The sequence below is a fragment of the Mustela lutreola genome, chromosome 4 (assembly GCF_030435805.1).
Source record: "Mustela lutreola isolate mMusLut2 chromosome 4, mMusLut2.pri, whole genome shotgun sequence".
Lineage (NCBI taxonomy): Eukaryota > Metazoa > Chordata > Mammalia > Carnivora > Mustelidae > Mustela > Mustela lutreola.
In genome coordinates this window covers 52,853,472-52,876,757 of record NC_081293.1, presented here as the reverse complement: position 1 = coordinate 52,876,757, position 23,286 = coordinate 52,853,472, and the positions used below count along the sequence as shown (strand labels likewise).

Below are 23,286 nucleotides of genomic sequence, written 5' to 3'. Positions count from 1 at the left end.
TTTAATTTTTATATTTTGTGCATTTACAAACAATCTGAGAAGTGTTCCAGACTTCACCAGGCTGCCAAAGGGTCCGTAGCACACACAAAAAAAGGCTAAAAACATCTGAACTCCGAGGACCCACTCACAAAACACTACAACCATTTCCTGAAATCAAGTGCATTCTTTTCGCGTTGCTTCCCTGATGAGACCCTATAACAAGCCTAATGGAATGTAGGCTTCTGAACTACAACTCCCAGAAGGTGATGCGGACCCAGGGCCTATCCGGAGTTAAAACAGTAACTCCACCCAATAGTTCTTGTGTTATCGCTTGACAGCCTACGATTCCCAGCATTCATGGCGGCTGTTTATTCCTTGGAGACAGTATGGATGCCCTGTTATTGCTGGGATCTGTAGTCATTTTATATACCTCTGGGGGTTGGGTTCCTCTTACAGTATCTGAGGGTGGGTTTGAGGGAAAAAAAAAAAAGGCAGGAAGTGCAGCAATTAAACAAACAAGTCCTCTACATCTGCCCGTACAGAGTCCGGTTCCGAAGCGCGTGAAGGCGGAAGTGGTGGTGGTCGGCGCGGCCGGAAGTTCAGATCAGCTGATGGGGGAGGCGGCGCCGCAGCAGCCGAGAGGCCCCGGCTGCCGAGCGCTTCGCCCGGGCCCTGAGTCTCGGATACTGGCCACAATCCCCTTTCGCACCTCGCAGTTGGGCGAGGCCCGGTTCCATATCCCTTCCAGGCTTGAGATCCTCGTCCGGCACGGCCGCCCTGAGCGCCCCGGCTACCCCCAGCCCCGGCTCGCCCCTCAGGCCCCGGGCCTCCCCTCAGCCCCCGGCCGGCGGCCCAGGCCCCGGATCCGCGGGGGGGGACCCGGCCCCGGGGGGTGCAGGCCCCATGGAGCTGATGTTCGCGGAATGGGAGGACGGAGAGCGCTTTTCATTCGAAGATTCGGACCGCTTTGAGGAGGATTCACTCTGTTCCTTCATCTCCGAGGCCGAGAGCCTCTGCCAGAACTGGCGGGGATGGCGCAAACAGTCCGCGGGGCCCAATTCCCCCACTGGCGGCGGTGGCGGAGGTGGCAGTGGCGGTACCAGAATGCGAGGTGAGAGTAAGAGGAGGGGGAAGGGAGCGGGCTGGCTCTGCTCAGGCCTTGCTGGGGAGCTGTCCGTGCTCGGGAGCTGTCCCGGACCGCGAGCTGTCCCAAGCTCAGAACGGACTTCTGGACTCGCTTTTCCAGTCTTCCTGGGGTTGGCTTCTCCACATCAGGGTGTGTGCGCGCGCGAGTGCGCGCGCATCTGTGTGTTTTGGAGTGGTGGCTGGGAAATCCTGGGTTGGATAGGATTAGCAACAGAAAGTAGATCTTTTGTGATTCATTTGCCTTAGAGATGGGGTAGGAGAAAAAACTCGTCTGATTTGGGAATACTCACCGAGTTCAGCCCGTGGCGAGCCAGAAAACAGAAAAGAAGGTGGGTAAGAGGTGTCTTGTGAAGAGGGGACCACTTGAGGTGTGTCAACCCCATTGCAAAGTGCTTTGGGAGCTTCCTCTTAACGGTGATGACGGTCTTTGATCTGGCTACACCAAGAGCGGATTCCATCCAGAGGAAAGTGGAGGTGAATTGGCCTGTGAGAGGAAATTCCATAGTTACATAGGTTCCCATCAGAGGCTTGGTTCTCGGCCATGTTGAACATCTGTGAGGAGCGGAGGCTGGGACCACTGGATTAGAACCTTACATTTTTATCATCTGGGGCCCGAGAAGAGTGCAGGTAATTGCCTCTAGATCTCCTTATGAAACACTCTTCTTGCTTTTTGCTGTAAGTGTCTTTCACTCTTGGGTCTTTCAGTAGATTAACCGATTAGTGCTGTGAGGAATTTTCCACTTAGGAAAGGGGATTGAGGGGATTGATAATAAGTGAAGCTCCACAGGCTCAAGACTCACCACATCCTTTCCCTGCCTTCCTCATGGCACAGTTTTTGTCCTGGGCCTCAATGCATGCTGACTTTTCTCAGCAGTTGGGGTTGTGATTCTACTCTGGCCATTCCAAGAATCCTGTTTTCCAAACTGTCCTACAAAGATTTTTAGCACCCCTCTGGGACAGAGGGAAATGTACACTTGTCACTTGTTCAGAGTGGTAGTGTTCAACTTCATTTGGAGCGGTGGCATATGTTCTGTGTACACACACCCACACGCCCACAGAGATCATAGGCAGTTTCACTGTGGGTCTTTTACGGTCTCCTTGCTTCTTTCACATTTGCATGTGTGGGTAGCCTTGGGGCTTAGAGCTCCTTTGCTTTGAGGGAAGTAACCCAAGTCATGTTGGTGAAATTTTTCAGCATATAGATATTTTCCTGAATAGGTTAACATCTAGGAAAGCATATCATTGCCCAAGTCCCCGCCCTCCTGGGCTACCCTCAGTTGCTCACTTGTAATATAAGATTAAATTAAAAAAAAAAAAAAAAGGTTTCTTTCAGCTCCGTGATTTTCTGATCTGTTTTCTAATCTGACTAGCAATTTGGGGAGATATGCATGCAGTCTATTGTGTTTTACCACTATTTGGTTAAAACATTGTAGGAAATCTTGAGTGGCAGTTCCATCCTACTCCAGGTGATAACAGGAGCACTTAGGTTCCCTTGGGATAACCCATCTTCCTCCCCACCCTCCTTCCCAGGTTTCCATTGTAAGAAGCCAAGGTTCAGGTGTGCCACAGGACAAGCAGCCTGTCTTGTGCTGGAGTTCCCTCTCTTAATACCTCTGGGCTCTGGCCCATCTTCACTCCTTGGGTAGAGGTGTAGAGTCATCTAGAGAAAAAGGGATAGTAAAAAAGCAATTGGAGAAGAGAACGTCAGAGGAGAGATGTTAACAACATAGTATGAATCTAAAATGCTAGGTATAAGAGAAATTAGATGCTGAGCCATGTGAGAGGGGTTACTTGCTAGGATTCTGGAACACACCTGTTTGGCCAGGAGTTTCTAGGATATCCCTGGTATCTTCTGTTCTAGACCTTAGGTAACAGGCTGTGGGCTGCAGTTGATTCGTTCCCCTCCCCAAGATGGGAGTTATAAGGCTTAATGAATCCTAACAGGAGGGTCCCTTGGTTTTTCATCCAGCTCTCCCTTTTCTTTCTAGTGATGTTAGGCATTGGCATTGGTGCCAAGTAATCATGGCCCTTTTCATTTCCCCTTCTCTTTACCCTCACCCAAACATTTGTTTCCAAGATGGACTGGTGATCCCATTGGTGGAGCTATCAGCAAAGCAGGTGGCATTTCATATCCCATTTGAAGTGGTGGAGAAAGTTTATCCCCCAGTGCCTGAGCAGCTACAGCTCCGAATTGCTTTTTGGAGCTTCCCTGAGAATGAAGAGGATATCCGGTGAGGCTAAAAGGACTGATGGTGGGGAGTGGGTCCTGATATTCCACACTGTGTACTGGGCTTCCTACAGAACAAAGGAGATACTGTATTTGGGGCTGTGGTAAGAAGAAGACAAGGGGAGGAGAGTGCCTGGGTTTTTCCCCAAGAGGGAGTAACACTGGGGAGAGAGTGCCCAGGGCGTTGTGGTCTCTGTCAGGGTCTCTAGAAAGTTGTTTGCTGAGTTGTGGCTGTGATCTTCTTCACTACCAGGCTGTATTCGTGCCTAGCCAATGGCAGTGCGGATGAGTTCCAGCGAGGGGACCAGCTGTTCCGCATGAGGGCTGTGAAAGACCCCCTGCAGATAGGTAAGGGTGCCTTCTGGCCCTGCGGCAGCCCCTGCTTCTCCCACCCCCTCTGTTAAGAATGAAGGACCTATTGCAAGGAGCTAGAGCAGGTTCTCAGACTAACTGCAGGGCCAGGGTTGCGGGCAGAGAATGTTGTCGTGCTGGCTCTCCCTGACCATGCCCGTGTTTCTCCCCAGGGTTCCACCTGAGTGCTACAGTGGTGCCACCTCAGATGGTCCCCCCCAAAGGGGCCTACAACGTGGCTGTGATGTTTGACCGCTGCCGGGTCACTTCCTGCAGCTGCACCTGTGGGGCTGGGGCCAAATGGTGCACTCACGTCGTGGCACTCTGTCTCTTCCGCATCCACAACGTGAGGCCCTCCCAATTTATCCCGGTCCTATCCTACGCTCCATCCCCCCCTTCTCCGCTGCATGCCTGGCCACAACGTGAGCCCCCTTGCCCCCCTTAATCTGCCTCTCTTTACCCAGCTCCAGCGATAGCAGGCCTTTTCTCAGCTTGTTCTATTTCTTTGTGTCCCCTGCAGGCTTCTGCAGTCTGCCTGCGTGCCCCGGTCTCAGAGTCCCTATCTCGGCTGCAGAGGGACCAGCTGCAAAAGTTTGCTCAGTACCTCATCAGTGAGCTCCCTCAGCAGGTGAGTGAGGTTGGCACACCCTCATATCCAACTCCAGGCTCCGGATCGCATGTGAGCCTTCGTGTTAGACACTGCCTCGTTGGGTCACCGATGCCTTTGTCCCTTTCGATTTCAGATCCTCCCCACAGCCCAGCGGCTTCTGGATGAACTCCTCTCTTCCCAGTCAACAGCCATCAATACCGTGTGTGGAGCCCCCGGTTAGTGTGGAGTGAAGGCAGGGTGGTAGGAGGGAAGGAGGCGGGTAGCACAGAGCACCGCTTCCTCAAAGTGTGCTGTTGTCAGGCGAATCCAGGTCCCTATCTCTAGGCAACTGACTGCCTGTCACCCCCAGACCCCACAGCAGGGCCGTCTGCCTCTGATCAGAGTACCTGGTATTTGGATGAATCGACACTCACCGACAACATCAAGAAGACTCTGCACAAGTTCTGTGGACCCTCGCCTGTGGTCTTCAGGTACCTTGGATGCACGCCTGCATTCGTGGCAGAAGGGAGCATCCCTCAGGCTGTTGAGAGCTCCTTTGTTTTGTGAATACCCATGTTCCAAGAATTTTTGTCCTGGACATCCTTTTCCCCCTACACCTTGTATTTTGGGTCAGGACCCCTTTTGGGTCAAAGCTCAGGTGCACGTTGACTTGTCAAAGGCAGCCCCATCTCGGGGTCAGCATGTTCCACTCCACTGCCTTCACAGTGACGTGAATTCCATGTACCTGTCTTCCACGGAGCCTCCAGCTGCTGCTGAATGGGCATGTCTGCTGCGCCCTCTGAGGGGCCGCGAGCCAGAGGGGGTCTGGAACCTGCTTAGCATTGTGCGGGAGATGTTTAAACGGAGGGATAGCAATGCTGCCCCCTTGTTGGAAATCCTCACTGACCAGTGCCTCACCTACGAACAGGTAACCCTCTGGAGTTGGCTAGCCCCATTGCGGTTCATTTTCTCCCTCCCTGGACCTCTTTCCCCTCTTGCTGACAGGGGCGCAGGAGAGGGCTGCTCTATCTTTCTCTTCGTTTCCAGATAACAGGTTGGTGGTACAGCATGCGCACCTCCGCCTCCCACAGCAGTGCCAGTGGGCACACGGGTCGTAGCAATGGGCAGTCAGAGGTCGCAGCCCACGCGTGTGCCAGCATGTGCGATGAGATGGTCACACTGTGGAGGCTTGCTGTTCTAGACCCTGCACTCAGCCCTCAGCGGTGAGTCTCTCCCTGGGCAATGCAGGTACTGGGACAGCCTGGGACAGATCCGGCACTCGTCTCGTGCACACATAGAGATGTCCTGTTCTTCTAGCCCTTGGGAAACGGCAGGTGCTGGGCGTTAGGGTTACCAGTGACTTAGGAGTCCTTTTTCTGAGAGGCTTTCTTCCTTCCCTTCCCTAAATAGCTCCCACTTTCCCTCGTATCTGAGTGTTGGAGTGATGTGTGTGGGCTCGTTCAAGAAGTGCTTCCCTGGGCCCTTCCCTGGGCCCCCCATTCTGGGGTTTATGCCTCCTCGGTCTCCTTCCATCGCTTCTCAGGGCAGAATATAGCCGCCCCCCGCAGCCTCCCCAACTTTGTTCCCACAGCCGCCGGGAACTGTGTGCACAGCTACGCCAGTGGCAGCTGAAGGTGATTGAGAACGTGAAGCGGGGGCAGCACAAAAAGACCCTGGAGCGGCTCTTCCCTGGCTTCCGGCCGGCGGTGGAGGCATGCTACTTCAACTGGGAAGAGGCCTACCCGCTTCCCGGTGTCACCTACAGTGGCACGGACCGGAAGTTGGCACTGTGCTGGGCCCGAGCCCTGCCACCTCGGCCAGGTGCCTCCCGATCTGGGGCCCTGGAGGAATCACGGGAGCGTCCCCGACCTCTTCCTTCTGAGCCAGCTGTGCGGCCCAAGGAGCCTGGGGCCAAGCGCAAGGGATTGGGTGAGGGGGTCCCCTCATCGCAGCGGGGGCCCCGCCGCCTCTCTGCTGAGGGGGGAGATAAGGTTCTGCATAAGATGGGTCCAGGTGGGGGCAAAGCCAAGGCACTGGGTGGGGCTGGCAGTGGGGGCAAGGGCTCAGCAGGCGGTGGGAGCAAGCGACGGCTGAGCAGTGAAGACAGCTCCCTGGAGCCAGATTTGGCCGAGATGAGCCTGGATGACAGCAGCCTGGCCCTGGGTGCAGAGGCCAGCACCTTTGGTGGATTCCCTGAGAGCCCTCCACCCTGCCCTCCTCCCAGCGGCTCCCGAGGTCCTTCCACCTTCCTTCCTGAACCCCCAGATACTTACGAAGAAGATGGTGGTGTGTACTTCTCAGAAGGGCCTGAGCCTCCCACAGCCTCTGCTGGCCCCCATGGCCTGTTGCCTGGGGAGGTCTGTACTCGGGACGACCTCCCTTCCACAGATGAGAGTGGCAGTGGGCTCCCCAAAACTAAAGAGGCAACCACCGCAGTCGGAGAGGAGGATGATGACTACCAGGCATATTATCTGAATGCCCAGGATGGGGCTGGGGGCGAGGAGGAGAAGGCCGAGGGCGGGGCCGGGGAGGAGCACGACCTGTTTGCCGGGCTGAAGCCACTGGAGCAGGAGAGCCGCATGGAGGTGAGCAGGAGGGTGCTCCTTGGCCACAGCTGGGAGCAGGGCCAGCTGGCTGTAGTTGGGGGTGTCAGGAGTGTAGAGCATGGCTGTTAGAATCTGGCAGTGGGCTACTAGCTGGCCTCCCTGCCTGCAGTCCGTTCTCTTCACTGCTTCAGTATTGATTTTCCTGAACTGATGGTGTCACTCTCATACATAAAAGTCTTCAGTATTTTTCATTGCCCTGAGTTTAAAAATGAAGGTCCTTGGCATGACCTGTGAGGCTCCACTTGTTCTGATTGTTGTGTGCTTCTCCTAACTCATTTAGCTGTTTGTCCTTCATACTGGTCAGCTGAACCATTCCTCTAGCTTGCCATGTGCTTTCTTTTGCATCCTTACATGTGCACAGATTGGCCTTTCTGCCTAGAATGTTCTTCCCTCACCTTACCTGGTCAGCTCCTGTTCCTTCTTCAGGTCTCAGATATCTTAGTGATCACTTCCTTGAGGAAGTTTTCCCTGAGATTGCTCCTCTGCCCCAGGCCCCAGTGAGGTATCTTCCCCACCTGTTTTCTCTCTTGACCCTTCCCTGTGGTAGCTGGCTTCACGCTGGTTTGTGTGTTTGTGTGTTTGTTTCTCTGATCAGACTGTGGGTTTTTGTGGTGTCCCCAGGAGCAGTATAGGGCCTAGCATGTAGCAAGTACTCACAGGATATTTGCTGCGTGAGTGAGTACGGTGCCCTGCCCCTGGAAGGTAGGGCTTCAGTCTGCGTGCTGCCCATGTGCTCTCCAGGTTTTGTTTGCCTGCGCTGAGGCCCTGCATGCGCACGGCTACAGCAGTGAGGCCTCCCGCCTCACCGTGGAGCTTGCCCAGGACCTGCTAGCCAACCCACCCGACCTCAAGGTAGAGCCGCCCCCTGCCAAGGTGAGAGACCCCCACCAACCTCCTCCTCCTCCGCTCACCCCTAACCCTCTTATATGCCCCATCCCAAGTGAGAGCGTCCTCTTCCCTCCACCAAGATGAATCAGAGTCATCTGTCTGCCTCCTTGTACTTCTTCAGGGCAAGAAGAACAAGGTGTCTACGAGCCGTCAGACCTGGGTGGCCACCAACACCCTGACCAAGGCAGCCTTCCTGTTGACAGTGCTAAGTGAGCGTCCGGAGCACCACAACCTGGCCTTCCGAGTCGGCATGTTTGCCTTGGAGCTGCAGAGGCCCCCGGCTTCTACCAAGGCCTTGGAGGTCAGAGGTTCTTTGTTTCTGAGCCTTGTATTGCCATCTCCTCAGAGCCATGCAGCTTGATCTCTATGGAAGTATTGGAGGTCTGAGCTCCTGCTTACACTGTTAGGTGAAGCTGGCATACCAGGAGTCTGAGGTGGCTGCCCTGCTCAAGAAGATTCCTCTGGGTCCGAATGAGATGAGTACCATGCGGTGCCGGGCAGAGGAGCTTCGGGAGGGAACGCTCTGTGACTATCGGCCCGTTTTGCCTCTCATGTTGGCCAGTTTCATCTTTGACGTTCTCTGTGCTCCAGGTATGGCGCGTGACTCTACAGCAAGTAGGAATCTTGGGTAGGAGTAGTTTTCTCTAAGGAGAAACCAAGAGCCCCAAGGCTCTTAATTGCCTTTAGGACCCATCAGGCAGCTTCATGAGAGGTCTGAAATGATAAGGGTCTTGGGTTCCCTACATTTCATTCTTTTCTGTGATGCTTCTGTCTGGCTAACTTACTCCAACTTTAATCTAGTGGTTTCTCCCACGGGCTCCCGGCCTCCGAGTCGTAACTGGAACAACGAGATGCCTGGGGATGAGGAGTTGGGATTTGAAGCAGCAGTTGCTGCCTTAGGTGAGTCTAGCATATCTTGAGCACATCTGTGAGCTAAGCCTGGCCCAGGCCATGAAGGGTGTGAGACATGGCCATGTTTTGAAGGGACTGTAGGGTAGTGGGACAACCAGAATGACCTATATAAGCCAAATAGTGCCTATGAGACAGTCAAGAATTTAGGAACAAAATATGTGCTTTGGGTGTTGGCTTTATAAGGGCAGAGAAACAAAAATCTAGGAAAAGGACTCAGGAAGGGTGTAGAATATGGAATGTGGGTTAAAAGATCAGTTAAGTTTCTGATAGGTAGACAAAACACCATGAATAAAGACAGGGAGGCAGTCAAGTCTTCATGAGAGTGATGAGTCCAACATCCTTGAAGTGATGGGTATGCTGTGAAGGTAGAGTGGATCAGGTTATGAAGGTCTTAAAAAGCAGATCGAAGCTAAGGCTGGATGTAATAGGCACTGGGGACTTTCCACAGGGGCTATGGTTTGGTCCAGGAGAACTCCTCAGCTCAGATGCTGGTGGCTCGCAGCCCTGGCCTGTTCACCTTTGCTGCTGTCTTGAGAGTTACTGCCATTCTCAGGCCCTATGAGACTCTTCTTCTCACAGGTATGAAGACAACAGTGAGTGAGGCAGAGCATCCCCTCCTGTGTGAAGGCACACGTCGGGAGAAGGGTGACCTGGCACTGGCACTAATGATCACTTACAAGGATGACCAAGCCAAGCTCAAAAAGGTAGGGACTGAGGTACTGGGATTTTGACAGGCAGAGAGCAAATTTTACCACCTTTCTCAGGAATTCCAGTACAATGAGGAAAGGGCTATATTGCTCATAGGAGATTAATGGGAGAATCTTGGAGACATTTTATAAAGACGAAGACCAAATTGCTGGGGACGCGGGGACTAGGTGGCTCATTAAGTTGAGCATTCAACTCTTGATTTCGGCTCAGGTCATGATCGCAGGGTCATGAGATTGAACTCTGTACTGGGCTCTGCACTGGGTGTAGAGCTGGCTTGGGATTCTCTCTTCCCTCTGCCCCTCCCTGCCACGCTTGTATGTACACTCTCCCTCTAAAATTAAAAACAAACAAAACTAAAAAACAAAACAAAAAACCATAAAAGAAAAAACTAAAAAAAAAAAGACCAGTGGTTCTCATAGGAGTGCTTGAGCAGGGGATGGAAGAAGAGAAACAGAGGGCATAGAGTCAGTTATACATTTATTTCAATATTTATTGAATATCAATATACTCAGTCCTGTGATTAAGTCTTAGGCTATCAAGATACGTAAGCTAGCCCCAATCCTGGTCAGGGGGAATGGTTCTCCTATGGTTGTAACTGGGGAAGGCTTCCTGAACAGGTTAATATTAAGCTGTTTCAAATAGAGAGGAAGGTAATAGAAATTGAAGTCAGGAGATAAAGAGCATCTTGTCGCTGCTTCTGTTCTCCAGATCTTAGACAAACTCTTGGACCGAGAGAGCCAGACGCATAAGCCCCAGACACTGAGTTCGTTCTACTCATCTAGCCGCCCAGCCACAGCCAGCCAGAGGTCTCCTTCAAAGCATGGGGGCCCATCTGCCCCAGGGACCTTGCAACCGCTGACCTCGGGTTCTGCTGGGCCTACTCAGCCAGGGAATGTGGCAGGGACTGGGCCAGGCCCCACTGAGGGCTTCACAGAGAAGAATGTGCCTGGTGAGGTGGGGGCACTGGGCAGGGGGGATGAATGGTGTGGAACGGTGTTGGGGTCCTCTTTCCTGAGCTCATCCCAATGTCCTGTTTTCCCCACCTAGAAAGTTCCCCACATTCTCCCTGTGAGGGTCTCCCATCTGAGGCAGCTTTGACCCCCAGGCCAGAAGGGAAGGTTCCCAGCCGTCTGGCACTTGGCAGTCGTGGAGGCTACAATGGACGGGGCTGGGGCTCCCCAGGGCGGCCTAAGAAGAAACACACAGGTATGAGAACCCGTGGGATGAAATGGAGGGAAGGATATTCCTGAAGTCTGAATTCTGGAACTTCTAGCCTCTGAGATTCACTTGTCTTGGGGGGTTAGGTATGGCCAGCATTGATAGCAGTGCCCCTGAAACCACATCGGATAGCTCTCCCACCTTAAGCCGGAGGCCACTTCGAGGGGGCTGGGCCCCAACCTCCTGGGGCCGAGGACAGGACAGTGACAGCATTAGCAGCTCTTCCTCGGACTCTCTGGGCTCCTCGTCCTCCAGTGGAAGCCGCCGGGCCAGTGCCAGTGGAGGGGCCCGGGCGAAGACCGTTGAAGTTGGCAGGTTAGTGTAAGAAATACTATCTCCTCTCATCTGGCCCACCTTCAGAGACACATCCCTAGTGTAATCTAGCTATTTTTCCCCCAGTGACCCTACTTACCCTGGTTTTTCCCACCCTACCTGGATACCCGTTTCAGAGAAACCCCAACCCCCGTCCCTACCCCATTGCCCCTTCAGGTACAAGGGCCGCCGTCCCGAGAGTCATGCCCCTCATGTACCCAATCAGCCATCAGAGGCAGCTGCACACTTCTACTTCGAGTTGGCGAAGACGGTGCTGATCAAGGCAGGGGGCAACAGCAGCACTTCCATTTTCACACATCCATCTTCCTCAGGGGGCCACCAGGGTCCTCACCGCAACCTGCACCTTTGCGCCTTCGAGATTGGGCTTTATGCCCTTGGCCTGCACAACTTTGTTTCTCCCAACTGGCTCTCACGTACTTACTCTTCCCACGTTTCCTGGATTACAGGTAAACCCAGTGGCTTGACTTGGGTATGGGAGGGGGGTTAATTGGTAGAGCGGAGTCTTATCCTTGTAGAATTACTGATCTGATAAAATGATCTGACACCATTCCTGCTCCCCATTGGTGCCCCTACTAACCCCATTCTGATTTTTGCTCCTTTCCCTGAAGGTCAGGCAATGGAGATTGGCAGTGCAGCTCTGACTATACTGGTAGAATGCTGGGATGGACACCTGACACCTCCTGAGGTTGCATCCCTGGCTGACAGGGCATCACGGGCACGAGACTCCAATATGGTGAGGGCGGCAGCAGAGCTAGCCCTAAGCTGCCTGCCTCATGCCCATGCACTGAACCCCAATGAGATCCAGCGGGCCCTGGTGCAGTGCAAGGAGCAGGTATTTCTACAGGCAATCTGGGGACCTGCTTTGAGGCATTTGTGCAGGGGCACTGTGCATGGGGAAAACTAACAGCCCAGCTCTTAATTCCCATTTCCTGAAGTTCACAGATTGTCCAGTTTGTTCTGCTATGGTGATACTTGACATATTAATATTAATGCATTTTAATATCCATTACTTCTTTTGCTTTGTAACTCTGGGATTAGGATTATTTCTGTTTTATAGATAAGGAAATGGAGGCCTATACTTTAGGGACCAAGGTGATCACCACGCTGGAATCCTTAGAGCAGGTCTTGGGGAGACAGTAGAATTGAATGGGAGTGTGTGGCTAAGTTAGTTTGGAACTGGGACTATAACCTGGGTCTTCTACTGGTCAGCAGGTGTTTTGTTCAGTGCCTGTGTGAAACATTTGCTGCTCTGACATAGACTCTGAGCATTGGCCCTAACCTCTGATGCCTCCTTGGGAACCAGCCAACTGAGAGGGAGATGTTGGAATGTTACTTTAAACCGTGCTTGAGTAAAGACCCTCCCCCACTTAACCCTCTGTGCCCTTCCTTCCAGGATAACCTGATGTTGGAGAAGGCCTGCATGGCAGTGGAAGAGGCGGCTAAGGGTGGGGGTGTATACCCCGAAGTGTTGTTTGAGGTTGCTCACCAGTGGTTCTGGCTATATGAGCAGACAGCAGGTGGCTCATCCACAGCCCGGGAAGGGGCTACAAGCTGTAGTGCCAGTGGGATCAGGGCAGCTGGGGAGGCTGGGCGGGGGCTGCCTGAGGGCAGGGGGGGCCCAGGGACTGAGCCGGTTACAGTGGCAGCGGCAGCAGTGACAGCAGCAGCCACAGTGGTGCCAGTCATCTCAGTGGGGTCCAGTTTATATCCAGGTCCAGGACTGGGGCATGGTCATTCCCCTGGCCTGCACCCCTACACTGCTCTACAGCCCCACCTGCCCTGCAGCCCTCAATACCTCACCCACCCAGCTCACCCTGCCCACCCAATGCCTCACATGCCCCGGCCTGCCGTCTTCCCTGTGCCCAGCTCTGCATACCCACAGGTGAGACCAGTGTTCTACTGGGGGGTGGGTGTGGGCATGTGGAAGAATTGTGAGTTCATGTGGGGTTGGAGTGGGGTACTCTGGGAGAATAATAGGGCTGTTCTGGTGAGGTAGTAGATGTCTGGGTGATCCAGGCCATCTAAGAAATGTAGAGACACCCAGTTGTGGGCAGAAGAGGGAGAACTGTATCTTAACATAATTTCCTTCTCTTCTCCCTGTCTTTAGGGTGTGCATCCTGCCTTCTTGGGGGCTCAGTACCCTTACTCAGTGACTCCCCCCTCACTTGCTGCCACTGCTGTGTCTTTCCCCGTCCCTTCTATGGCGCCCATCACAGTACATCCCTACCACACAGAGCCAGGGCTCCCACTGCCCACCAGTGTGGCCTGTGAGTTGTGGGGACAGGGAACAGGTGAACGGAGGGGAGGTCCACTGGGCAGGGGAGATAGGGAAGGAACCCTCTCTGTCCCTCTGTGGGCTGTGAGTTGCTCATATGGCTTTCATCCCTCCCACAGTGAGCAGTGTCCATCCAGCATCCACGTTTCCAGCCATCCAGGGTGCCTCGTTGCCTGCCCTGACTACGCAGCCCAGCCCTCTGGTGAGCGGGGGGTTTCCACCACCCGAGGAAGAGACACACAGTCAGCCTGTCAACCCACACAGCCTACACCACCTGCACGCTGCCTACCGTGTTGGTGAGAGGAGGTCCCCTTTTGTGCCCCCACTTGCAGTTGTGCCACAGATTCTTTGGTGACACCTCCCTCCCTCCCCTCAGCTCTTGATTTGTTTCCTGTGGGATCAGGTATACCAGGTTGGGGTAGAGGAGGGAAAGGATGTACCCCCACCGTGTGCCCACCCTTTTCTCCCAGGAATGCTGGCACTGGAGATGCTGGGTCGCCGAGCACATAATGATCACCCCAACAACTTCTCCCGCTCCCCCCCCTACACTGATGATGTCAAATGGTTGCTGGGGCTGGCAGCAAAGCTGGGTAACACCTCCTCTCCCCAGGACCATTGTCCGCCCCCCACCCACTTCCCCCACCTTCCTGTCCCAGACCTCCTTCCTAGCTCTTGCTCAGAGTTGAGGCCTTGGTCGGGTATGTGTGCGTGCGCGGGGGGTGGGGGGTTACCTCAGCTCCTGGGGTGGAGGGAGGCTCTCTGCCAGGCCAGAGCTGAGAGAGAAAAGTTGGGTCCCTAGGGCAGAGGTGGCCACCCCCGTCTCATGCCCCTCCCCCTGCCCCCCAGGAGTGAACTACGTGCACCAGTTCTGTGTGGGGGCAGCCAAGGGGGTGCTGAGCCCGTTTGTGCTGCAGGAGATCGTCATGGAGACGCTGCAGCGGCTGAGCCCTGCTCATGCCCACAACCACCTGCGTGCCCCGGCCTTCCACCAACTGGTGCAGCGCTGCCAGCAGGCATACATGCAGGTGCCAACTCAGGATGGATGGAGGATGGGGGAGCCCCTCCTGGGCAGGCAGGGAACAGGTTCCCCCACGGGCCAGGGAGGACGGGCCTGGTTCTGTGCTTAGTGGCTCATCCTCTTGCAGTACATCCACCACCGCCTGATTCACCTGACCCCTGCCGACTACGACGACTTTGTGAACGCGATCCGCAGTGCCCGCAGCGCCTTCTGCCTGACACCCATGGGCATGATGCAGTTCAACGACATCCTGCAGAACCTCAAGCGCAGCAAACAGACCAAGGAGCTGTGGCAGCGGGTCTCACTCGAGATGACCACCTTCTCCCCATGAATCTGGCCCCTCTAGGGTCCTATACGGGGACACAGGCCTGTGGCTGTGGGGGCCCCTCACACAGAGGGAGTGAATCTTGGCTGGACAGATCATCCCCACTCACTTCTCTGGTAGCCCAGACTGGCAGCTGCTCCTGGGCTGTAGCTTGGGGCCAAGATGTCTCAGACCCTAGAAGCCTAGGGTTGGGGGAGACAGCCCTGTCTGGGAGGGGGCATTGGGTGGCCTCTGGTATTTATTTGGCATTTATAAATATATAAACTCCTTTTTTACTCTAGTCTGCCTGGGACTTCGCCTTCCTTCCCTCCATGTGCAGATGAGCTTTGAACCAATGTGGGGGGAAAGACTGTTATTTGCTTTAGTCTTCAGTTTCTCCCACTCCAGTGAGGCAGACAAAACAGAAAAATAAGGATGTTTATTAAGGACATTTCTAGCCCACAGCTAGGGCTCATACTTAGCTCTATGAGCCATTGTCCAGCCTCATCCCCATTCAATGTGAATGACAGTAGGGAGGCTGGGCCACAGGTAGATCCCATTGATCCCACAGTAGGGGGTCCCTCCCACAGTCAGGTATAGATGTACTGCTGAGGACGAAGAGGGAAATCACTGGATTAATATGTTCCTCTACACCCTGCCTGGACCCTTTCATTCTTGCCCACCTTCCAAGACCATGGGTCAAAGGTGCCTAGTACCATGATGTGGGGTATCAAGGGAAGCCCCTTTAGAAGACCCCAGAGCTATGGGGAAAGGACTTCCCTTCCCTTCTCAGCCATCCCAGGCCTTGGGGCCACTGAGGTAGAAGGGGTAGGGGCTGGGCCACTAATCCCCCTTGTGGGCCCTGCTCTGGGCTTGCCCTTTAGGGAACCAGGGGGCTTCTGCTGGTACAGGAGGCCCGGACATCAGCCCAGACTGGAATGTTGCAGTTCTTCCCGAAGCCATGAGGGCACTGGCTGTCCAAGCCGGCTTAGCAGCTTCGACAGATCCAAATTGTGGTTCCGGAAAAAATCCGTAAGAAAAAGGCGGGACTAACAGGAGAAAAATGGGAGGCAGAAATGGTAAGGAGTGGAACAAGGATGAGATTTTAGAGACAGACGGGGATACCTTGTCCCTGGCTTTACTCACCTCAGCGTCCATATCTGGATACCTTCGGCCTTTGCTCTTGCCTAGACAGCGAGTCTTACCACCTTCAAGTCCCTGGCACCAGAATCCCTTATCTTCATCAAATCTGCTCAACAGGAAGAGGCCACTAGTTGGTAGGAAGAAAGGAAATTCAAGCCCCATAAATGTACACTACCTCTCCCAGCTCATAGGGACACATGTCTCTTCCAAGCAGACATGGTCAACCTGCTTCCCCATTTCCCCCAGATTCCTCCTCCCCTGGGTCATACTCTCCCACCTGAGGGTCCGTGTGTAGTTCAGAAAGGGTGTGATACCCAGGAACTTCTGGATGCTCTCCATTGAGGCAGCTGGGTTGGAACGCAGCTCTTGCCCATCCACAATCAGCAACTAAAGGGACAGGGATGTGGTTCCCTCTGTCTGTATTCCTTAGAAGCCTCTAGGCTGAAGGGGAAGAGGAGGGGAAGGGGGACCCTAACAAGGGCTACTGGGGAATCATACCTGTCCAGAGGGGTAGTAGGTCAGCCAGCGCTGCAGATGTGTAGAATAGTAGCCAGGGACAAGGCAGCGGTTCTGCAGGGAGCGAAGTGCCAGAGGGGCCTGAGAGGAGGCTGAAATCACCTGGTAGAAGGTATAATTCAGAGCAACTGGGTCTCCATGTGCCCGCTGGTGCTGAAGGACAAGGAATAGGAAGGGAAGGGATGGGTGATGTGACCATTATTCTGCCCTACTCTCGATCTAGTGAATAAATAGCATAGGAATCCTTCCCCAAAGCAACTGGTTTAGTTTCCCTACCTTCTTGCTTCCTGTCTAGCAGTCACCATCTCCCTTAAGCCCTAATGTAGCCCTAGTTTCAGGCTCACCTGATACCAGGAGTAGGCCCTGTCAGCAGGGTTGGTGAGCACAGTGATGATCTTGGCTCGTGGCAAGAGGGCAGCCCCCCGACGTGGTACAACCTCTGAGTCAAAGTAGGTGGCACTTTTTTCAAATAGAAAGTCAGTGCTGGCATTGGAAGGGACAGGGAAGAAGTCCATATACCTAGGAAGTAGTACAGATATGAGGCAGATAATTTGCAGAGTAAGCTGTGTTAGTGGAAGCTGGAATGGGGTATTGGGTGGGGAAGAGTGTTCCTCTGAGAAGCATTCCAGGGGGTCTCAGTCTCACCAATCAATGCCCTTGTGGTAATTAGGGCCGTTGAAGAACTGAATCTCCTCAAAGGTGCTGGGGCTAGGGAAGCTGCTAGTCACAGCTGGGTGCAGGCTCAGGAAGAAGTGAATAGCTGTGGTCCCTAAACGGGAGAGAAAGTCCAAACTATTGGAGAGCAGCCAGATCAAAAACATGAGCTTTAAGGAGGTGAGAAAATAACTACTCTGGGTAGTAATAGTCCCTTTGGACAAACTACAGTGAGAGAAGGAAAGACTAAGAAAGGCCCAAGGAAGGGTTAAAATAGTAGTTCTCTGCCTTGACTGTATTAGAATCACTTGTGGATCTTTAAAAAAAAAAAAAAAATCCACAGATGATTCTGAGGTACCACCAGAATGAAGAATCACTGTCTTAGGAGACTGGATCAAGGAGGGGTGGGTACGAGAAGGGAGTTCTTTGGTGGAAGAATCCTTTGGGTTTAAGGCAGGGGGAAAAATAGTTAGCTAGAGATGATTCACCTGTCTTCTGGGGTCCCACAATCAGGAACTTGGGGAGCCGATCACAGGTTTTCTCCTTGGACCAGATATCTTTGTGTCTCTTGTCATCACAGGGATTCTGAAAGTGAGGCAAAGAATCAGATGTCTAATCTTTCTTTCAACCCTTACCACCTTTAGCATGTCGCTCTGGTCAGCCAGAGCTCCATCCGTACCTGCCAAAGGGGGCTCCGTTCTTGAGGGAACAGTTCAAAGTACTTCCGTGCAAGAGGGACAGGAGGAAGGGTCTGCAGGCGCAGCCGTGTCCAGCATTGGAGAAAGCGCACCAGGCTCTCAAATGTATACAGGCCCAGCCGATCATTTCCATAATTGGACAGATGGGTCATAAAAATGCTGATCTGCAAGGGGGTGCCTGCATGTCAGAAGTGGGAGAGCCTACCCCACCTCTGAATCAGGCTTGGTGAGCAAAGGTCCTAACCTACATACACTTTGGCTTGCCAGTCTTCTAGCCCTTCCTCTCAGCACCTTACCGGATTAAGCAGCACTGTCAGAAAGAGCTCTCCACCTCGGATGCTCCGGTCTAGTTCACGAGAGCCTCCAGGATATTCATTATAGAAGATTGTATGAGTGAAGAGGCCACACGTCTGCCTTGGCAGTACCTAGAAAGCAGGAAAAGAAAGAGACAGATGGGGTTTGAAAGGTGGAATGAAACGTAGGTAAGGGACAAAAGTCCCTACAGCATCAGGATTCCCTGGGTTTGCAGAGGACTGACTTATACCAATAGAACTTACTATGCATTATAACTTTTATCCCTTTACCCCCTATTATGTGAACTTGGACTATAAGTTGACAGGACATAGGACAATGCAGGTTGGTGGCTGTCTAAACATAGGAGTTTGATTCAAGTTTGTATTGAGGGTCCCTCACCATAATGCCATTGTGAATGAAGCCACGGCGGTAGCGGGCAGGGCGGAGATGAGGATACTCCTCAGTGCTGGTCACCTGGATGCCCCACACAGATTTCCAGGCCTCATAGAGCTGCGTGTGGATGGGGTACACACCCGAGTGGTGGGGGGCCACAGCATACCCCAGATCCGTGGGAATCCCATGCTCCTGGGAATGGCATAGACTCTCACCAGGACCTGGTGAGGTTCAGGGAGTAGAGGGTAAAGAGGGTGGGGATGCCTCCACAGAAAGAAAAATGGGACAGGGTAGGGAGAGGGGACCCCATTAGGGGAAGGTTGAAAAGGAAGCATTATCTCGGAAAAAGTATAGGAGAGAGATCCAAGGGGCTCACCAGAGCAAACTGTTTGTTGAGCCTCATCTGGTCAGCCAGCACGGAGCGATTGTGGAACAGGTGCGGCTGCATGTGGCTCCACATGTGGGGGAACCACCAGAACTCTTTGCGGTGCTTCAGCAGCATGTCGTCCCCTGCATCCTCTTCCTCTGTCCCTATGATCACACACTGACCACTGACCACAGCCAGTCAGGCCATGTGCCCTCCTCTATTCTGTAATAATACTGACCACCTCCCATTCTTGGGACAAGACTGCTAACCTCTGACTACCTAAGCCGATTTGCCCTCTCTGCTGACTTGCTCTCCAGCCACCCATGCTAACCTAAATTCATATCCACTGCTAGCTCCTCACAACATTTGGGCCCCAAGCCCTGACCCTTTCCTCCAACTTCTCTGCCTAGGAAGGTGAACAGTGAGGGGTCAGATCAAACTAAGCTTGATATGCTGAGGGAGCAGAGAATACACTTACCAGTATGATAGAACTTGCCCGAGAAGCCCAAGTTGAAGGTGAAGTTGGGGACTAAGGTCCTGAGTTTGTTCTGGGTGGTCAACAGAGCCTGGGAAGGGTGGCAGGAACATGAGAAATCATGAGAGCAGACTATGTAGGAGAAAAATGAAAAGTGATGCTCTCCCTGACCAAAAAGGGCAGGGATTAATACCTAGGACAAGCTCAGAGTCAAGGGAGTCTGAAAAGACAGAGCCTGAAACAGCTTCTGAGGAAAGAAACTTGAGTCAGGAAAAAGACTGACCTCAACATCAGCCACCTTCATGCGGGTACCTTCTTTGCCCACAAAGATGTCATCGATGTCCACCAAGATGTAACGGTCAAGGTCTAGGCAGAGGCGCTTGCCAGTAAGGTACGCAACAGCATCAACAAAAACAAGTTTGTGGAGCCAGAAGGAAAGGCCATGGCCAAAGAGCACCCGCTGGATGCCATCATGAAGCCCCAGGTCCTGTATGACGGTGGGAAGCCGGGTCCTGCGAGGCACTGGTGCTGGCACAGGGGGCTCAGCTGGCCGAAGGCTGGCAAGAAGCACTGGTTCATATGTGCTATGATTGGATTGGAAGATGGTCCAGTCATCACCAGGCAGTGGCCCAGGTTCCAGGCGGCTGGGGCGTGTGAGGTGCAGTAGGGGGGCAGAAGGATTCACCTGGTAGTCCCGGAGCCCCAAATTTGAGTGTAGGAAAAGGGGAAAGCCCTTGAGCTGGGCACTTAGTAGGCTGTGTTCATGGGCTCGGAAAAAGCCAATGATGCCCACACCATATTCCACACAGTACCGGTCTAGCAGTTCCCGACTCCAGGCATCCAGGTTGACATACTTGAGAAGGTTTTCATAAATGACCAAGACATAGCGGCCACGGGTATGATCAGTCAGTGTAGGCATGTCCCCTCGGCCAGGTGCTAGCTCGGTGCTGTAACGAAAACGACTAGACTCCAAGATGGCCACAATCTCCTGCCCCAGCTGTGAGTATGCACTCTCCACAAACACAAGGACCACAGGTTCAGTTCGTGCTGTTTCTGGTGGTCTGGGGGGCCGTGGTGGGACTGGAGGACGTGCAGGGCCAGGGCCAGCTGCCCCACCACTGCTGCAGTCTCCCAAGGGCAGGGGCAAGGGCTCTTTGGCCTTGGGGCTGGTGGATACATAGTAAGCCAGGAAGCCCATGGAGCCCAAACTGAACGCGATCAGCAGCAGTATGAGGCGGTGCAGTTCCAGCTGCCGAGCTGGGCGTACCACCTTCCACAGCTTGAGCATGGCGGGGAAGGGGAAGTAGGGATGGGGACTACCTCAGGGGATGGGAGGTAGGAGTTCTACAGGCTTGGGCTCTTGCAGGAGGGTAGAAAGATAGAAAAACAAGGGAAAAGGATTTCCTCAGGGTCAGTTCCCTGAAAAGTTGGAGTCAAGTTCCCTTACTTTAGTGTAGGGGAGTTAGAAGGGGCAACAGGGGGCAACTGGACAAAGTCCACTGATATCAGGTCACCATGGCCCCCTGGTCCATGGCTTCAGGATGCAAATCTAGCCAGGCTCCACTCTTGGTCCTGCTGAGCTCCTCACATCAGAGGTCAACAACGTTCATCATCTCTGCTCTCACTATTTGTAAGACAGAGAAATCAAGGGTTACTTCGTTCATCCATTCCCCTCTTCACCCATTTCTCTTACCTCCTGCTCACAGGATGATCTGTTCTCCAAAAACAAAAAACAAAAAAAACCTTCTGTAGAACACCACTGAGTCTCACACCTTCACTTCATAGCTTGTTCCCTTTCTTAGAATACTGTCTAAATTCTCCTTCCTGAGGAGTATATCCAAGGGTTGGAAGGGAACAAATCTTCCACCAGCAAGAGACCAAAAAGCCCAGGAGGCTGAAAATGAACCTGCTCTGTAAGAAGTTTCTAGCCCACGAATGAGCAGTTGGGTCGGTTGTCAGCCTGGGAGGAAAGGACGGAAAGACCCACAAGTCCTGTGCTCCAACGAAATATCAGATAAGAGGAAACTCACGAGTCTGTTAATCTTCCTCATCAATCAAACCCAACATCACAAGTTAAAAGCACTAACGAACTTTCAATCAGGAGGACACTATGGTGGGGGTTGCTGAAGAGGCCGGAGAAATGCTGCTAGCTAATTATTCTATTCACTTCCAAACCCAGAACCTGGGAACTCTATTTTCCATGGCTTTTGAAAAATACTCATCCCCTGCCCTTCACCTCACCTGCACCAGTGTGGGAGAGGTGATAAAAATGGGCTCTAAGATAAGCTCTGAGTCCAGAGTCCCTCTCCCTATCACCTCAGTTTTCCTTCCTAACTCAGCCTTGGTGAGTTATATCCCATCACGGAACAGCTCAGAAAGGTTCTGAGCCAGCCCTGTGGAGATATGAGGGACTGAATCCCGTTACAAAAAAACAGAGCAAACTGTGTGGGGCTGGATGAGAGCAACAGGAGCTTAAGTCATATCCAACCAATAAGAGACGGGTAAGGACAATGTGATCAGAAAACAGTTTCAGGGAGACCTAATTTTGAAGACCGTTTTCTTCAATAGACAGACTGCTTCTAGAAGCTGTATCGTTGCTCTCTCCAGCTTAGCCATTCCTAGTAAGGGCAGTGGCTGGCAATCCTTCTCTACTACCCCCTCCCAGACATACACATCTCAGGGGTGATTAGGCAGAGACAGGGTTCCTCAGAATTGAGAGAGACAATTTAAAAACAGTTCAGCTTTGGCCTGGGCCAAATTAATTGATGTGAAAAGCAAGCTGGGAGAGGATCAAAATGGTGATGGAAAGGGGTGACTCTTAAGAGGTAAAGGAAACTCCTGAGGGGGAAACACAGTAGTACAAAGTCATCACTGGGGTGAGATACTCACCCCTTAATGTTAAGAATAACAGTAAATAGTTACAGTAAACAGTAAATAGCTTACTCTTTGTCAGACATTCTTCTAAGAGCTTCCCATATGTTTAATGCTTACATCAGCCCTGGGAGGTAGGTAAGAGATAGAGACTATTATTACCCCCATTTTACATACGAGTAATCTGAGGTCCAGAGAAGCTTAGAAACTTGCCCAGGATCACACAGCTCAGTCAGTGGAAGAACTGGGATTCAAAGTCAGGCCTGCCAAGCTCCACAGCCGGGGCTCTTAAACCACTGCATGTTGGCTTCACACCTAGAAGCAGCAGCAATATTCAGGGAAGGGGCACTGAGGGAGCTATGGGGTAGAGTGTGGGATGGGATAGGAACGCGGGGTAGGGGATGCTGTACCCGTGGGCAACAGCGGGAGGTTTCTGAGGCAGAAACCAAAGGGGTCACCCAGGCTCGGGCTGGGCGACAGCAACAGTGATAGGGACTGGGGAAGGCAGGGCTGGGGGCCCCGCGCGGGGAGACGAGCGGTGCAGACGCCGTGGGAGGAGGGGGTACCCAGCAGCGACACGGGAATGCGGGGCTGGCATCCCGGGAGGGGGGTACCTGCTGAGGGGGAACATGAGGTCACAGGTAGATATGAAGGGAGCGCTAGTTGGGGACCAGGCAAGGGACGCGCTGAGGAGAGCCTGGCGTGACATCGAGGCAGGCGCTGGGCTGGGAGAGCCCGAAGGGGAGGAGGAGCCCCGTATGGAGGGCCCTGAGGCCACTCCGAGGGAGGCTAGTGGAAGGGACGCACGACCGGGGAGCTCTGGGCCGCACTGGGGGCCGCCCAGAACAACCCCGCGGGTGGTTATGGTGGCTACAGTGAGAGGAAGTCTGTGAGGGGAGGAACTGCGGGAACCGTGGGTGGGGGCCACACTCTGAGTGGGGGTGGTTACCCTCAAGGGCGGCTCACCCGGCGGACTAGGCGGCGTCCCCGCTGGCCCCGGGCTCCGCCGCGTCCCGGGGCTGCCCGGCTTCCCAGCTCTCCGGGCCTCTGGCCGCGTCGCGGCGGCTCCGCCATCTCCGAGCGAACGCTCTGCCGCAGCCGGACCCAACCACCGCTCCCACCCGGGGGGGAGGCGGCGCGCTGCCACTCGCGGCGCCCGCTCAGGTCCCCTCAGAGTCCGGGCCTCGCAGCCGCACTGCCGAGATGCCAAGCAGCCGAACGGTCCTCTGCAGGGCTCTGTGGAACCTCAGCCTCCCGGACGGTGGGCTGCGCGCCCCGCCCGCAGAGGCGCACCCCCTCCTCCCCGCCCGGTGGCACAGTC

The 23,286-nt window shown here is 53.7% G+C and overlaps 2 protein-coding genes across 9 annotated transcripts; one reads left to right on the top strand and one right to left on the bottom strand.

Moving 5' to 3' along the window:
• Nucleotides 1-594: 594 nt before the first annotated feature.
• On the top strand, nt 595-14,855 carry ZSWIM8 (zinc finger SWIM-type containing 8). Of its 6 annotated transcripts, none has more exons than XM_059169850.1 (26): nt 595-1,090; nt 3,203-3,356; nt 3,606-3,700; nt 3,877-4,049; nt 4,224-4,331; nt 4,447-4,528; nt 4,663-4,783; nt 5,019-5,220; nt 5,340-5,515; nt 5,884-6,877; nt 7,640-7,771; nt 7,908-8,087; nt 8,194-8,377; nt 8,588-8,686; nt 9,278-9,402; nt 10,115-10,355; nt 10,454-10,612; nt 10,711-10,939; nt 11,114-11,403; nt 11,566-11,789; nt 12,351-12,839; nt 13,065-13,248; nt 13,352-13,528; nt 13,703-13,822; nt 14,147-14,257; nt 14,378-14,855. In XM_059169850.1, the coding sequence occupies exons 1-26, from the start codon at nt 883-885 to the stop codon at nt 14,836-14,838; spliced, it is 5,718 nt and encodes a 1,905-aa protein (XP_059025833.1). In that variant the 5' UTR covers nt 595-882; the 3' UTR covers nt 14,839-14,855. The 6 variants fall into 6 exon arrangements, with proteins under 6 accessions (XP_059025833.1, XP_059025838.1, XP_059025831.1 ...); XM_059169855.1 differs by having other exon boundaries at nt 13,065-13,224; nt 14,079-14,257; nt 14,378-14,733; XM_059169848.1 differs by having other exon boundaries at nt 748-1,090; nt 13,065-13,224.
• A 123-nt stretch (nt 14,856-14,978) lies between these two features.
• On the bottom strand, nt 14,979-23,273 carry NDST2 (N-deacetylase and N-sulfotransferase 2). Of its 3 annotated transcripts, none has more exons than XM_059169863.1 (15): nt 22,932-23,273; nt 22,143-22,280; nt 19,378-20,718; nt 19,098-19,185; nt 18,629-18,783; nt 18,259-18,444; nt 17,862-17,990; nt 17,547-17,729; nt 17,356-17,452; nt 16,859-16,982; nt 16,558-16,732; nt 16,196-16,315; nt 15,975-16,084; nt 15,701-15,803; nt 14,979-15,603 (listed from the first exon to the last, which is right to left on the bottom strand). In XM_059169863.1, exons 3-15 carry the CDS (start codon nt 20,380-20,382, stop codon nt 15,478-15,480), a joined length of 2,601 nt encoding a protein of 866 aa, XP_059025846.1. In that variant the 5' UTR covers nt 20,383-20,718; nt 22,143-22,280; nt 22,932-23,273; the 3' UTR covers nt 14,979-15,477. The 3 variants fall into 3 exon arrangements, with proteins under 3 accessions (XP_059025846.1, XP_059025843.1, XP_059025844.1); XM_059169860.1 differs by having other exon boundaries at nt 16,196-16,366; nt 22,932-23,270; XM_059169861.1 differs by having other exon boundaries at nt 16,196-16,366; nt 19,378-20,714; nt 22,175-22,280; nt 22,932-23,270.
• Between the last annotated feature and the right edge of the window lie 13 nt (nt 23,274-23,286).